The following is a 16,946-nucleotide window of genomic DNA, read 5'->3' as shown; positions in this document are numbered from 1 at the left end:
GATTTACTTTACCCAGCTGGCTGAGCAGTGGAATCTGCTAGGCAGCCCATACTGAATTTCGGAACGTCAGCTCTGTCTTGGGAAATCAATTGACTTGTCTGTTTTATGATGTTCAGTTCAGTGTTGTAATTGTCTTATCTCCCAAATTTGTAATGCTTGTCACTCCTGACATGCTTATGTCTTGATACTCAGCTTCATATTTCCTCCCCTTCTTCACTACCTGATTTTTTTGGTTTTCGCCATTCTTTAATGTATCTGTAGTTAGCACACAATCTTTCTTACATGATAGTGAAGTACTTAATGCGTATGATTTCCTGTGAGCTGTTAGTTGTTCTGAAGGTTACACAGATCTGTGGGGGTAAATTGTTTGCCGTTGGCTTCTTTTGTGCTGTGTATATTACTTTCTAGTTAAGAATCTGTTTTTTTTAAAGCAGGATTTAGGACCTGTGTGCTATCTCAGTCAGTATTACTCAAATTATGCTGCATGGCCTGCTGTCTTCAGAGTTACAGAACTATACAAGAGACTTATCTTTTTTTCTTTTTAGTTGTGTAATTGATGGAGTACAGCAGTGTCTTAGGAGTATTCAGAATAAGATTTGAGCTAAGATTTCAGGAGTGGAAATGGGAGCTGTGCTCCAGTATATTTTGTAAGACTGATCTGATACTTGCATGTTCCAAAGCAATATGATGTCTGCAACATAAACATTTCTTCGTCCCTGATAAGATCAGAAGTAGATATGAAATTAGAATATTCAACTTGTTCGCTGCTATTTATAAATGCCTGCTGAGTAATATTTAACATGTGCAGATGCACTTTGGAGGTAACGAGTGTATCTTGTTGAGTGGAAAAGTCTTTCGACCTTTTTAAACTAAAGTTCAGTTTCAGATTTCTAAGTATATAAAAGATGATCCTAATTCTGCAGTGCTTTAGATTTTTCATACTTCCTGATTTTTGTGTAAAGTGATACGAGTTTTGTTTTGTTTCACCCAAGTTTTTTCCCTAGTAAAAGAAGTTTTAAGCTCTTTAGTCACTTCTAGTATTTTTTTGCCCAGTAATATGGAACAACTGGGAGCTTGCACCATATTCTCTTTGAGACAATCACATTAGCAAAACTTTCGATTTTGGAGTCTGTGCTAAATGGTAAAGAATTATCTATTAGAAAAATGTTCTGGTCTTTGATCAGTATTTGGCTAACAGTTTGACATTATCCATACAGATTATCTGATTGCTATTTTTGAAAATGGCTATAGGACTTAAAAATGCAAAACACATTTTGCTAATGCTGCTTTCTTGACTTTAGAGTCACAATGGCTTCAGCATTCCGCATCTCTCTGAAACCAAAGGTCAGTGATAGTATGACTCATTTGATGGTGGACTTCGCTCTGGAAAGGCGCATGCTCCAGGCTGTGAAGTTTTTGCCAGGTAAAAACTGTATGCAGTGAATTTAATTTGTTACTTCATGAATATCTTACTATATTTAAAGCAAACAAACACACCTCTTGCACCCGAATGACAAAATTTTTCAGAGTACCTGAACTTATTCGTGGGATGTTAAGCTGAATACCTTGAGGGTAAGAGTTTTCTAGTTTTGTGTTTAATTTCTACATAATACAGCATTTCAGAAAGTAAGATTGATCTCAGAAGTGAGAATGAACCTTCCAGATCATGTTTTTTCTTGAGTTGTCAGCTCCTCTGTACTTCCTGAAGTTATTGTAAATTGCTCAAGACTGTACCTGCTGGCTTGATGCTTAGTGACACTCCAAAGTTCTGGTCATCTACAGTAGAGTTATGCATGGAACTGTGAGCTAATATGTTGCTTACAAGAGTGATGATATGGACTGAAATGCAAGAGAGGGCTAATCTACCAGGGCGGTGATATTACCATAATACAAAATGTGTATTGATGCATCTGTTACTGTTTGAAAATAAACTTAGGTGCAGTATAGCAGTATGTCTCTGCTATGTCTTTTTATTCATATTGCTTTGTATTTAAACCACTTTGCCCTTGAGCAATACCAAGAATATATTGACAAGAATACTGCTGGCAGAGATGTAAATTGTTTCACGTCTAGGTCACTAGTCCAAATCTGTTAAGCATCATGATCTGGCAGCATCAGTTTACATTTCTGCGCATTTATCTTGTATGCTGCAGATACAGTATGTGATAGCAGGTGTAGTAAATTATGAACTTTCTTCCTAGTGGTCAGCTAGCAGTGTCTAGGCAGAAATTCACCTTTTGGTCTTTGGACTCTGAGTAGCAGTCATTGCTCTGTATTTCATAGATAAGAGAACAAGCTAGGTAAGCTGATCACAGTGAACCTGTTTAACAGGAATAGGAGTGTAAAGCTCTAACAGCAAGCATAAACAAATCTTGTGTCTGGATAAAGATATTATACCAAGCTATCAAATTACTCTGACACCAAATACTGATAGCTCAAACTGTTCCAGGCAAGACTGCATTGAGCATTGATAGACCTTCATACATAAGGAAATAGTAATGTCATAGTAGTGTGGGGAGTTGAAAACAGGTTTGGTATTGTGGTAATGAAGGCATTTGAACACTGCTTGCAAGAATTATGCTGAAGACTTGGTCCCTCCAAACACATGGAAGACTCTTTATCTAGTAACTTCTACCATGACAAAAATTATTGGGGTAGGTAGCTAAACTTAAAGATATATGTTCTGAAATATTTGCCCTCATCTTAATTCTTCTTTTGCCTAAGGAGGGATCTTACTGATATTGTTGTCGAATTATTGTTGGATAACTTCGAAATTTGATGGCAAAGGTGTGTGATTACACTTGAGAATTTGTTGTGGTTTAACCCTGGCAGGCAGCTAAGCACCACACAGCTGCTTGTTGCCTTGCCCCTGCTGTGGTGGGATGGGGAAGAGAATCAGAAAAGTAAAAGTGGGAAAACTTGTGGGTTGAGATGAAGACAGTTTAACAGGTAAAGCAAAAACTGTGTGCACGAGTGAGTTCATTTGCCAGTTTCCACTGGCAGACAAATGTTCAGCCATCTGCAGGAGAGCAGGGCTCCATCATGTGTCACAGTTACTTGGGAATACAAATGCCATAATTCTGAATGTCCTTACTTCCTTCTTCCCCCAGCTTTTTATTGCTGAGCATGATGTCGTATGGTGTGGAATATCCCTTTGGTCACTTGGGGTCAGCTGTCCCAGCTGTGTCCCCTCACAACTTCTTGTGGACCCCCAGCCACTTGCTGGTGGGGCAGTGTGAGAAGCAGAAAAGGGCTTGACGCTGCTGAGCAATAACTAAAACACCTATGTTATCAAAACTGTTTTCATCACAAATCCAAGCTTCTATGAAGAAATGTAACTCCGTCCCAGCCAAAACCAGTACAGACTTGAATACTTTTGCTTTCAGTCTCTTCTGTGCTGCTTATTTATCCTCAAGCATTTTAAACAGATACCATCAGTTTCAGTGTAATTCCTGCTTGGCTTAAACTGTGCAGATGTGAGGGATAAAAGGGTGCATTTTGGTAGTGCTAGGTTAAGGTATATGAACAGATCATGAAAGGAAAGTGTGAAGTAGTGTACCTAAAGCAAACTAGGCCTTCTGCTTCTCATGGACCTGCTATAACTAGGAGGTGTTTATGTCTAGATGGTAAAATTACACACTTCTAAATGACCGTAATTAATGTGATTGTCATCAGTCATTGTAGAGGAGAATCATAGCTAACAATCTGTTCAAGAAATAGATGTTTCAACTGCATGTAATTAGGACTTGGTCACTGGGACATAACTATGCAGAACAGCAGTGTTAAGGGTTTGAGTGTTGTAAAAAGGGATGATTTTTGACAAACAAAACTTGCAGGTCTATCAGTTCCACAGATGTACCAGTATTGTACTTTTTTTGATGTTCCTGCTTGATACATTGACTTGTAGGCCACTTTTGTATCGATTTCAAGCTTTTGTGAATGCTGAAACAAAGGAAGAGCTTTTGCAGATCCTTCCTCCAAAAACTGCAAACAATAAAACGTCTTTTTCACTTTCTCCAGCAAAAATCTTCCTTGAAGATACTTTGGACACTATGAAGAGTACGTAAATGCCTTCTTTTGTAAATTTTTCCAGTGACTGAAGTGCTCTTTGATTTCATGGAAATAGACTTCCATTGTCTATAAACAAAATGACAGTCTTTTATTTAGTGAATCTTAAGAATTCTTTGCCCTTCTTTCAAGTCAAAGGATGGAAAGAAAAAAAAACCTAGGTAACTGCTGACTGGCTAGCAGAAACTATTACACTATTAATTGTCTGTAGTGGTGGAAGAAAAGTTAGTTGATATTGTTTGAAGGCTGTAGCTGTACATACCTTCCAAAGACTCAGAAATACAAGTTTGCTTCTTAATGTTCTTCCTGTGTACTGTTTGTTCTAAATGTAGGTTTGTAATTGTAAGTCCACTCTACCCTAGCACATCTTTATTGCTTCCAGAAGAGGATCAGCTCAACTTATTGACGAAACAAACATCTGGAAAATGTGATGCAAGCATTTGCTGTAGAGCTAATGTGTATTTCTTGTTTTGTAAAATGCATGGTAAGTAAAGGTGAAATGCCCAATCTTCTATCACGCTTTGCTAATGGAATAGACCCTCTAAAAAGAATGAGTGTTACTGGGCCAAGGGAAACTTCTGAACTCTCTAAATCCAAGGAAAACAGATTAATATTCAGTCCATTCTCTTCTTTAAACTGATCTGTATGTTTGTCTTTCTGCAGTCCCTAAAGCTCCAGAGATAGATCTAGCAGCATGTCTGGTTGTTGATAACTGCATAAGAGTATCGTGGAGAATGCCTGAAGAAGATAGCAGAATTGATCATTTTGTACTGGAGTATAGGAAAACCAACTTTGATGGGCTTCCTCGAGTGAAGGATGAACAGCATTGGGAACTGGTAGACTACATTAAAGCTACTGAATATACATTATCAGGTAAAGGGTTTGTATACTTTAAAACCAAGAATATTGATGTAACCCTTTATGCTTGGAAGTTTTGCAAAATACCTGTTTTCTTCGATGTAATGGAGCTTCCATTGTTTCACGTTAGTCTTAGATACTTTGTGCAATAATGTCTTTGCCTTTTATTTTGACTTCGAGGTTTTGTAAAAAGTCATGTGTTAAATGAAGTTCACACTGATATTTAAGCTTTGGGTTTTTTGCAGTTTGAGATATGTGAAAGAATAGATATCAGTCTTTTAAAAATTGTCAGTAATTAATATCAATTAAAGTTTCTAAACACTCATTTTTTAGGTCTGAAATTTGATACAAAATACATGAACCTCAGAGTACAAGCTTGCAACAAAGCTGTGGCAGGGGAATACTCCGATCCCGTGACTCTGGAAACCAAAGGTAAAATTTGAAAGACTAACCTTAGATGTAGCAAAAACCCTGCACTTACTGTTCTGCCTTCATATGTGAACTTGTATGTTAAGTCTGCTTCTGCATGAGCAGTGCTGAAACGTGTCCCAAGTGAGAAGAGTAACAACCATTTCTGGAAAGGATTAAGAAGCTTATTGTCACAAAGCTGGCCTGTTAGCGTTCAGACACTAAAAATGAGGTAGTGATGTAACTTTCTCCAACAGAGCTTGCTATTGGTTGTTTTGAACTGTGGATTGACAGTATTTATTATGTTCTGCTACATCATGCCAATGTACAGCAAGAGAAGATGAACGTTGTGGCTGGGTATCAGTAGGACTCTTAGGGCATTTAAACAGCTGGTGTAGTTGGCTGGTTATTGGTACATAGCATGTGACAAGAAATAGCTTTCTGTAAATAGGAAGTGCTGAAAAGAATTTTTTTTTTTTTTTTTTTACTTTGTAGCTGTAGATTCTAATCACTGTCAATACTCAAAAAATAGGCAGCTCTGAATTGCTAAAGATATTAAGTCACCATGTTAGAAATCAGTTAATCTGAAGATGGTGGCTTCCTAAAGTAATTTTGTAAATAAACTAGAAGAAAGATTTCTCAGAAGTGATGTTTTGTGACAGAACACAAATCTTAACTGTTATGGCAGAGATTAGGATCCTGAGGCTTCAATTATAGCCAAGTTGGTAGTGTAAAGGGCAAAATGACTGATACAAACTGGATAATTAAAATATAAATTCTGTTACTTGTGAATATTACTTCATAAAAACAAAAGCTGTATGCAATTTGAATGAGCTGATGGGCATTCAAGTAGCTTTTCCTAAAACTACTTAAATGCTCTTAAGCAACAGTCATTTTCAGATATATAGTTATCTATTTAATAGCCACTTATATTCCTTACTCCACTACCAGAAAAATAATTCTCATTTTGATTGTTTGGGCAGTTATCGTGCTTCCCATATTTTTATTATTGCTGTGTGAACATTTAGTTCACTTTGTTTAATAATCAGCCCATAGAAACTCACTGTTCTTGTCCATGTGCTTACCTTATTTGTTTTTAGACTTGTGTTCTGTTGAACTCTAAACTCTTAAAATCTCATGTATATTTCTTTCAGAATCAGACTACAATACCTGATGGTATTAGGTCACTTACAGGACAGTCTATAAATAAACATATTTAGGGAACTTGGTATATTACTTTTGTTTTCTTGGATGAAGGACTTGTCTGCAACAAATACTCAGTCTCTTCTAGTTGCATGCATTCTCTACTATTCTTGTGACTGCTGTTGACTTCAGAGTTCAACTCTGCCTGTATGTGGTACCTTGTCAATTTAGTATTCTCCAAGTTTGCAGTCCTTACTAATTGTAAAGACCTTGTTGGAGAATCAGTGCTGCAGAGTGCGGAAAATAAGCATATCTTTTTAAATCATTCATGATTGTAAGAATCTAGGGACTAAGCTGTAACTAGCAGAAAGCACTAGCTGATTTTAAGTGCTGGTACTGCAGCATTATAAAGATGAAAAAAACCCTACTTTGATGTAACATATGCACTAAAGGTAGATAATTGGGCTTTATTTAAAGGGCTTCTTACCCTGATTACAAACATCAGACTAAAAAGCTAATGTTTCTGTTAGGTCAAATAGTGCTCTGATACAATTTTACTACTGCTTCTATCATTTTGTATGAATAGCCACTGTTGGGACAGAGCATTATACCATTTCACTATTTTGCATTTTGTCTTGACCAGCATTTGTGTTCAGTTTGGACAGTACTTCATCTCATCTGAACTTGAAAGTTGAAGATACTTATGTTGAATGGGATCCTACTGGAGGCAAAGGCCAAGAAAAAATAAAAGGGAAGGAAAATAAAAGCAGGTAAGGACTCTGTTTTGTAAATATTTATGTTGTCTGGGATGTCTCATCTGGCAATTAAGGAAAGAAGGCAGGGAGGAATTAAAGCACTTGAAGACAGTGGGGCACCAAAGGAATTCTCATTCAGAAGTCTTTCATTGGGAGAAATTTTAATTTTTTTTCCTCTTCCCCTGTCACACTATTAGCAGAGGCTATTTATTTAAGCTATTAGAAATGAGTCTTAATTATTAAATAGGTTATAATTATTTTTAAAGTACATTTCTTAGTGTATCATGCAAGGTATTGAAATAACTTGTAGATGTGGTGGGTTGTCCTTGGCTAGTCACCAGGTACCCACAAAGTTGCTCTATCACTTCCCCTCCTCAGGTGGACAGTGGGAGAGAATGTCTGACAAAAGGTTTGGTTTGTGGGTCGAGATAAGGATGGGGAGATCACTCTGCAGTTACAGTCATGGGCAAAACAGACTGAAGATGGGGAAATATAAATTGATTACCAACCAAAAATCAGAGTAGGCTAATGAGAAATAAGAACAAATCTTAAAATACCTTCCCCACCCCCCCTCCCTTCTTCCCAGGTTCTGCTTCACTCCCAACTGCTCTACCTCCTCCCGCTGAGCAGTGCAGGAGGGTGGGGAATGGGAGTTGCAGTGGGTTCCTCATGCATTATCTCTGCTGCTTCTTCCTCCTTGTGCTCTTTCGGTACTCCAGTGTGGAGTCCCACCCACGGGAGACAGTCCTTCACCACCTGCTCCAATGTGGGCCTTTCCTGCAGGCTGCAGTCCTTCACAAACTGCTCCAGTGTGGGTCCCACATAGGGCCACAGATCCTTCCAGCAAACCTGCTCCAGTGTGGATTCTCCATAGGCTGCAGCTTCCTCCAGGGCACATCTGTCTGCTCCGGTGTGGGGTCCTCCGCAGGCTGCTGTATTCTCACTCCTCTTTGCCTACCAGCCTATCAGTGTTAGGCACTTAGATGTGTGCTATTCAGAATCACTGAATAAATCACTAGATCACTCTACTCTGGCTGAGCCTTACATATGTCCAAGAATGAAGAATGTGTTAACTCGCTGGGCTTCTATTCCAGGCCACCTTCATGGGAGCGGAGTGACATCCTGATATCTGACTGGAATTTCCTGTGGTGCAATGAGGACTGGGTGCCTCTCGGCTATCAGTGTGCACCTCTCTGAAAAAAGCCTGGCCTTATCCTCTCTGTGTCTTCCTGTTATGTTGTTAGAGACAGCAATTAGCTCTTGTCTTCCTGAGGCTGAGCAAACCCAGTTGTCTTCTGGGGCTTCAGTCCCTTAATTGTGTTCTTGGCCCTCCACTGGACTTGCTCCAAGTATGTCAGTGTATAGTCCTGAGGAGCTCAGACCTGGAGCGCCTTCAGGCTCAGTGTGACGAGTGCCAAATCGAGAACAGCCGCATGCCTCGGCCTCGTGGTTGCTGTCTTGCTGCTGCAGCACAGGATGTGGTTGTCCGCCTCTGCCACAAGGGCACAGTGCAGTGTGTCGTCCACTGTTGTTGTCCACTTGTTGTCAGCTCCTGTGGTCCACCGAGACTCACAGCTGCTTTTCTGTAGAATTACTTTTCCATCAGTTGTTCCCCAGCCTGTCCTATTGTGTGGGGTTCTCTGATCTAGAGAACGCTATCCGTGGCTGTGAGCCTGGTGTTCAACAGGTCCTGTACACAGCTTATGGCCCACTACTCAGTCTATATCTCACGTCTTGAGGTAGGGGGATACTGTGTGGGAATGGGTCAAAAGCCTTGCTAAAGTCCAGGTGTGAACAGTGTCCATTGCTTTTGCCTTGTCCATGGAGCTGGCTACTTCTTCCTGAAAGACCATTAATTGACTTTCAACAGGCTCTTTTTGGTATAAATCGCACTGTTTGAGTTAATTTATTAACAAATGCCTTTCATATAGGCATATACTGCCGGAAGCATGGTAGAATAAGTTTTAGTGGCATCTTAAAAATGGGGATAATGTACTGTAGTAATAGAACAGTTGTTTAATGACTACATATTTCTGTCGACAGTGGCCAGAATCCTCTGCTGAAGAGCAATAAAAGGTGATAATATATCTCTTATTCCTAGGATCTAGCACCTAGTTTTGTTGGGAGTCTGTGCTACTTCTCTTTGCTTGATGTAGCAAGAAGTAAATCTAATAGCCTTTATCAGTAACAGTACACATACGCTTTTGAAAATTATTTTGAAGTTTAATTTGGATTCATAGAGATGATGTATGTATTTTCCAGTGAGTGGAAAACAGTCTTTCTGGAAGGATGTGTCCTAGTGTGTGGGAGACTTGATTTGCAGTGGTAGGAAGAGCATTATGTATTCTAGTGTTGATCCAAAGATCCCTGTTGTTTACAGATATATTGATGCTTACTTAACCTTCTGGCACATGATGGCACACTAAATTTTTTACAAATGCAATAAGCGAATTCCTTTCTGAGAAATTTAAAATAATTTTTTTAGGTCTTATTTTTGAATCTGAAACTTTTTGCCTCTGAACTCATGCTATAGCTGTTACTAGACATCAGAGGAAAGGAAATAAGTGGTGGTTTAAACTTTCAAAGAGTATGAAGTTTAGCCTGATGGCATGTGTAAAAATCTTCATGGCAATTTGACTTGCAGAACCAATTTTTCAGATGAGAGCCTCTTTTTTGATATGTAAAGGCAGCTAAAATATTCTCCTGTTCGTTGTGTAATTGTGATTTTTAGTGTGAATTTTTTCATGATTTTTCTAATAAAAGTCCTGTTTGAGAATGTAGCTCCTCCTGGCTTAGAAGTTACAGGACCGAAACAAATGCCCAGGTTCCTAATTTCTTGTAGGTTTTACTCTTCTGTATTTGGCCATCAGGTGGATATATCTTTGGTTTGAGATCAGCAGTAAAGAAAAGTTTGTGTAGGCAAAACAAGCTCTTGAAGTTGTGCAGTGTCGATAGTTGTGCTGCTCAAAATGTATCAGTTGTTGGTAAACTAAGTTTTAAAACTGTCTTGGAGATACTGCCACTTGCTCAACAAACTCTGAGAGTCTTATACCTTGTTCTTTCCTTGTAGTTGTCAGTAAAGTACTTACCTAGTTCTGGCCTTTGCTTTTGTTGGAGGACATGGTCACATGTTCAACTTTGCATCTCAGGCTGATGTTTTCTAGCAGGAGATTTCACTGAGCTTTGATTCTTGCAGGAGCCTTTTGTTCCCTGTTAAGAGGAGCTGTGTGATGTTGCCTGTATTAGAGGGAAAATTTGAAGCTAGTTCCATAGTTGGTGGAAAAAGCTGCAATACAGTTGTTTTAAGCATCAAATGTGCAACCTTCAAGGGTTAGAAAAACAAGATGGCAATAAAATGTGTAATGATCTGTTACACGTTTATTTGACTAGAAAAAAGCCTCTGAATAACTTCTGATATCCCTCCTTGACCTTTTTTCTCTAAAAGAGAATACGTGTTGCTTGGAATGTGTTTTATTTGCTGAAGTTAAGAGAGCTGAGACTTAACTGCAGTCCTAACTGTGAGAAGAGAATATCTGGTCACTGAATAGTGGAAGAAATTCATCAGTTACTATACTAGCTAATGAAGGCTGTGCTGTATTGGAAAATGGGCACCAAACTGACTTTCTGCTATAAAATTTCCTGCCTTTCCCTATTGGAAGGAGGACTTAAGCACTGGGGGGAAAAAAAAAAAAAAAGACCCAGCTCTGTTTTCCAGCTTTTATGCCAAGTACTTAATATCATTGTCTGAACTGTTAAAGGCTGTTAGATTTTGAGTGGACAAAGTACATACAGTGGCCATTTACAGATGACTTGAACAAAATAATTGATATTGAGGACCTTTTACTGTCTTGCTAATGTTGAGAAAATAGTAGCAAAGGACCTGTGTTTTTCTTATAGTGCTTCTCTAAATGGCCAAATTGCTTTCTGCATAACTCACTTATACTGAATCTAACTGAAAAACTCCAGCAGTTTTTGTTGGAAGTGTGAGTGAATGATCTCTGATGCACTTGAAGCAGGATGGAATCTGCAAATGGTGATCGTTCCCCTTGAAATTATGCTTTAATTCTTGGTTTTGCTTTTTTTTCTCATGCTATCATTTGTTACCTTTTTCTTTGGTAAGTAAACTGCAGCTTCCTCCATATTAACAGAATTCAAAAGCATTTGACGTGGTGCACCGGCGCAATATACGCTTACTCCCTTCATGTAACTCTTGCAAGCAATGCAGAAACTTAGCTGTCTTCTGATCAGTACTGGCAAATTTGTGTCAAATGGTGATGCGAAAGTAGGCAACCTTTTCATCCATGATTTCTTGTAGACTGCTGTAACTGGAATAAACCAAACTTAATCGTGAAGATAAACCAGAGATTCTAGCATACTTATGTATGACAGCTTAACACCACTTAGCTTTTGATTCCCATGTGACTTTTTATTTTAATGAAGGTGTTAGGCAAAAGGGACACTTTCTCACCCTTATGAAATGGTATTTGAGAGCAATTCCAGAAAACTTGAAATCAGTGTTGAATGAGTCAGGAAGGAAACAAGTTACAACTTCACTGTATTAGTGACATTTCAGTAGCAATTAGCTTTGCCAAATTGTAGCTGAAGGAAAAATTGGAGAGAAAACTTTCTTTTGTGTGTGGTAACTCTTCTGAGACAAAAGTATGATAGACTGCAGAGGAAGAGGATTTGAAAATGACGTCTCGCATGTGTGTATTGGAGACTTACTTTGTACTTTTAAAATTTTTTTGTCAATGAAATTAAACTGTAAACTGCATAGATATTTCTGGGAAGTTGAAATTCTTTGCTACTGATTGCCTTTAAAACAATAACCAGATGTGGTGCCCTGGCTACTGAGGTTTAATATTCACTATAATTTGCCAATAAGCTTAATTTTGTTTAATGGTTAAATTGCTAGAAGTTATTTTTGTGGGTATAACTGAGGTAAAATAAAATGTTTGAAAACCTCATTAGGTTTAAAATTATTCTTTTATGCAACTGATTGCTCATTAGAATACTCTCCAGAGTGAAGTGTGTGTTCATTTATTTTGCTATTACAGTCTGAGAATGCTTTTGAAAAGTATGTTTTGAAAATCTAAGCCTTTCTTGATTGGGATTAGACTCTTAAATTTTACAATGACTCTTGAGGAATTGCTGTGTGCTTCTCAGCACAATGTGTTGTGGCACAATTTTCTTTTTTGTAGTCTTTGGTAGAGTTAATATAATCAAATAAAATCCTCATCCTTCAATATACTTTTGGTGGTTGATTTTTTTTTTTTTTTTTTTTTTGAGGAGAGCTGTGTTGCTTTAAACTCTGGAAGTCTCACATCCTTTTTTTAATATAAATAGTGTTTAGATTTGACACTTTTGGGGTTTGCATCATCTTCAGTGTGTGTCTTTTGAAATAAAATTGTCATAATTTTATTCCTTTTGTTCTTCATTGCATTATACTTTTTCCTGGTATTTCAGACACTGCTTATACAAACCATGCATGTGCTGAAAAACCTACCTTTAACACAACTGATATTATTTTCCCATTCACTGATATTTAAATTCCAGTGAAAATCAGGCATTTTGGTGTTGAATATCAGCAGTGTATTCATACTTATCTGATTGTTGTAGCTGGTCTACAAGACTTATTAGAAATCTTATGCAGAAAACCAGAAACATGAATTCTCTGAGGTTCTGAGTAGCACAGGCAAAACACTGTTTTATACAGGTGCTCTTTCAAACCATGTGCCACACTTCTGCTTTTTTTTCCTCTTTCCTTTCTCAGCTGCCTCTGAACTTGTTTGTTACAATGTCTTGTATTTTTTCTGGCTGTCATCGCTTCTCACTTGTTTCTTGTGCATGCATACTGTTAGAGGTGCTAAGGTGCTGAACTAACATGTCATTTCAATTAGCTTATGTATGTTTAATTACACCGTAATTGACTCGGGAAAAACTTGTTTGTGCATTTCTGTAACTGCATCCAAATCTTGAACGGTTCATTTCCTCTTAGAAGTGGTGCACCATCTCCAAAGAGGACATCTGTTAGCATGAGATCCTCAGCAAGGGGCAGCAGAGACCGTTTTGCTGGTGAATCATACACAGTCTTGGGTAAGGTGAACTTTTTACTTCTGTTACAGGTATAATGCTGTGGAAGGGCAGATTAGGTAAGAATTTCAGGAAAAATTTGTGATTGTCCAAGGCTGTGTACTTTATGCTGTCCTGCACAGAGGTAGTTTTGCCTATATAACACCAGGATTTCATGCTACAGCAAGTGCCTTCAAGTCTGTTGAAGCTCTTTATTACAAAGCTCTTAGTGACTGACAGTCACTGATATTAAATGTGAATTAATGTTAAATGTAACTTCGTGTAATGACTTTAAGTAAAAACTTTCTCATTCTATTTTATATTTATATTCCATTTTCTTGTACATTAATTTTTTTGTTCCTTAGAGTTCGGATTTATGTATTTCTAAGCCTTCACTTTAAAATAAAGCAGAGAAGACATGACTCTATGTGTGCATGTAAGGAAGCAGGTGTTGTAAGGTACACTTAATTATAGCAACTGCATGTATTTTTTTTGGTAGGAGACACTGCTGTTGAAAGTGGACAACATTACTGGGAGATGAGAGCCCAGAAGGACTGCAAATCCTACAGTGTGGGAGTCACATATAGAAACCTGGGGAAATTTGACCAGCTGGGAAAGACTAATTCAAGCTGGTGCATTCATATCAACAACTGGCTGCAAACCACATTTTCAGCAAAACATAATAATAAAAGCAAGACTTTAGATATACCTGTTCCAGACAGAATAGGAGTATACTGCGACTTTGATGGAGGTAAACTACAATCTTGTGAGATTTAGCTAAAAACTTACTTAGCTGTCTGTGTCAAACTGAAGCAGTACAAGGCTAAAGTAGTACATTACTTGCAGATTGATATAGTCTCTTATGAAAATAAAGCCCAGAGTTGTTTATTGTAATGTCAAATGACCTGGATTCATCTATGTGACAGAGCTACTAACTGAGAATTTTTCAGTCATGTGGACTGTATTTAGTGTATTATGGAAACCTTTCTCTGGAAAAGAATCAATTTTAAAAGAAGTTAAACAGCAATAGCATTTAGACATGGATTTCAACTTGTTTTCTGCCTCTTTTAGGTCAGCTCTCATTTTATAATGCAAACTCAAAGGAGCTGTTACATACCTTCAGAACAAAGTTTACCCAGCCATTATTACCAGGCTTCATGGTCAGTATCTACAAAGTTTCTATCACTGAATTCAGTTTACTGAAGAGTTAATTGTTTCTTAAAGGACGAAACTGGGAGCACTGTTTTTGGGTGACTAATAATTTTTTTATATGTTCAACTGTTTTCATTTTAATTTCATGTGGTGCTTATAAAAGCACTCCAATAGGAGAAGTCTGCACCTGGATGTCTCAGCTATGTAAATAAGTCATTAAATTTTTTTAGGGTAAATTAATAGCACGTTCTGGTAGCTGGTGAGCCTACTATAATAATTGACCCAAACTGATGTAGATAGGACACCAAGATGCTGCAAGCTGTCAGAGCAGGTGTCATGACACCTGCTCAACACCAGATGCTTCCCTCCGAGATGCAAGACTCTAGCTTTCAAATCTTAAAAGCTCAGTGGGATTTTCTTGCCAGTCATTTCACTGGTCTGCATAACTTTTTTTGTATCCCTATGCTAATCAGTGAAAACTGGATGCAACTCTAAAGACTCAAACGTTGGAAAAAATGCACAGGAAAAGGATTAGTTATTGTGTATTGGTTTTGCTTTAATGATTTGAGTAATTTGTTTAAATAACTAGATTTGGAGGCCTCAGCTGCATTATAAGGTGCTGTCATGTGCATCATTGGGAGCAGGGTATAGGTCTGGGAAAACTTAGGAATCTGGAGGAGGCTAGCATGCTAGTTCATACTAGCAACTCAGCTGCCTAGGTGTTGATCTCTAGCCTCTTGTAATTCAGCCCACAGAAAACACAGCATGGTAATTTTAAAGTGTGATTAGGCCAATTAATAAAGTTGTTCTTTTGGGCATGGAGAAGGAATGAAAAAGTAGAAACTTGCCCAGGCAGCTTTACAGTTAGCATTTCCAAACACTTGATTTTTCGTTTGTATCAGACAGAATTCCTTTCACAATTTCTACTGTTGGCTAGATGTACTGACAATAGGAGTCTAAATTTTAAATAGCTGTTTATTTGGAGGTGACTAAGTGAGTTGCCTTACTGATCCTTTTCATCATATGGTCAACAGAATAGCTTCAGAGCTGTTGGGATACATGGGATACATGTGTTAGTCATCCCTCTAGCATTGCTAAGGCTCACTTGTTAAGTCAGTTCCTAAGGCATCCGAGGAAGCATTTGCTCACCACACTTAAGCCTGTAGTCTGCATGTCATATAGCCCCTAGTACTTAGTGATAGCAGTCTCACAGTCACTTGGGTTAGCCTGTACAGTTAAAATAAAAATGACAAGCTACTTAATTACAGCTCTCTAATTTATTCATAAGCATGCAGATACATTCTTTCATGTAATGTGGATGTAGAATAGAGGTCACTGGCACCTGTGCCCCTGAACTTTTGAGAAACTTAATTTTTTTGTTTTATGTTTACATTGACATAATTCTGCCATGTCATACTAAAACTAAGCACTGCTTTCAGACACGGAGCATAGCGAGAGTATTGCTTTTCATTGTCATTCTAACTACTTGCTGCTAGCACGTCGATCTTCAAAGACGTTTTCATATTAGGAGCAATTCTTTTAGTATTACATCTTAGACGTGGTTATAAACTTGGAGTTGTAAGGCATAGTATGTGAAGTACCTTAGACTTTACAGTCATAAAAATTAGCTTCTGTATGATTAGAATGTTTTATAAAGTGCTGTGACTAGAGAACAATAGAGAAGACAAACGCAGCTGCAGGATGTTTTGTGTTAGTTCTGTTGTGGGATGGTAGATGCTTCATAACGTTCAGAATATTGATTTATTATTTTTTTTCCTCCCTTAGATCTGGTGTGGTGGGCTTACAGTGAGTACTGGATTGCAGGTGCCAAGTGCTGTGAAAACACTTCAGAAAAGTGAAAATGGATTGAGTGGTTCAACAAGCAGTCTAAACAATATTGCTTAGTAATGTCTGTTAAACACTACTTTTGCTGAATGGGTTTTTTTCTATGTAGCTGCTACTCACAGAAGCTTGTGAGCATTGGATTAAACTGGGTTTACTACCTACTGCTGTTTAAGGCCTGGGTACTGATAGTGCAAAGGTTGAGGGCTACTGTGAATCCAGACAGAAATGTCAGACAGAAAACTGAACTGTTGCCTGTTTGAAAAATAACTATAACTATGTACTTTCATAATACTGTATTTAAGCAATTTGTTATGGACTTGAATATTAATTTTGTTATGAAAATTATGTTTCTATGAAGAATATAACAAATACAGCTTTCTTAGCTCTTCTAACATGGATTACTTGACTATATGTTTCATTATTACTAGGCTTCCAATTAGAACTTGTGTTATCAAACACACATTTCAAAAGAATATTGATTTGCTAGCTTAGCTTGGCAAAATATCACAGCTGTATAATTTCAAAAGAATATTTTAAGAAGTGTAGGCCTGATACGAAGAAACAGTAAGAGCAGTCTGTGATGTGATTTTTTTTTTTTTTTTTTTTTCCTGATACAAAATCCTCATATTTCCCATTAGAAACTCA

The 16,946-nt window shown here is 37.8% G+C and overlaps 1 protein-coding gene across 2 annotated transcripts in view; it reads left to right on the top strand.

Moving 5' to 3' along the window:
* The window catches only part of FSD1L (fibronectin type III and SPRY domain containing 1 like), a 29,434-nt gene extending 13,073 nt beyond the window's left edge, over positions 1-16,361 (top strand). The window contains exons 6-14 of one of the 2 annotated variants that reach the window (XM_086479496.1): positions 1,302-1,423; positions 4,732-4,941; positions 5,260-5,358; positions 7,121-7,247; positions 9,276-9,308; positions 13,231-13,328; positions 13,804-14,055; positions 14,376-14,464; positions 16,242-16,361. In XM_086479496.1, coding sequence (XP_086335622.1) covers positions 1,302-1,423; positions 4,732-4,941; positions 5,260-5,358; positions 7,121-7,247; positions 9,276-9,308; positions 13,231-13,328; positions 13,804-14,055; positions 14,376-14,464; positions 16,242-16,361 — 1,150 coding nt within the window. The remainder of the gene's footprint in view (positions 1-1,301; positions 1,424-4,731; positions 4,942-5,259; positions 5,359-7,120; positions 7,248-9,275; positions 9,309-13,230; positions 13,329-13,803; positions 14,056-14,375; positions 14,465-16,241) is intronic. The other variant, XM_086479495.1, reaches the window with a different exon arrangement.
* Positions 16,362-16,946: the final 585 nt, after the last annotated feature.

Source organism: Leptosomus discolor, chromosome Z (genome assembly GCF_034619465.1).
Source record: "Leptosomus discolor isolate bLepDis1 chromosome Z, bLepDis1.hap2, whole genome shotgun sequence".
Lineage (NCBI taxonomy): Eukaryota > Metazoa > Chordata > Aves > Leptosomiformes > Leptosomidae > Leptosomus > Leptosomus discolor.
This window is presented reverse-complemented; position numbering and strand designations above follow the sequence as displayed.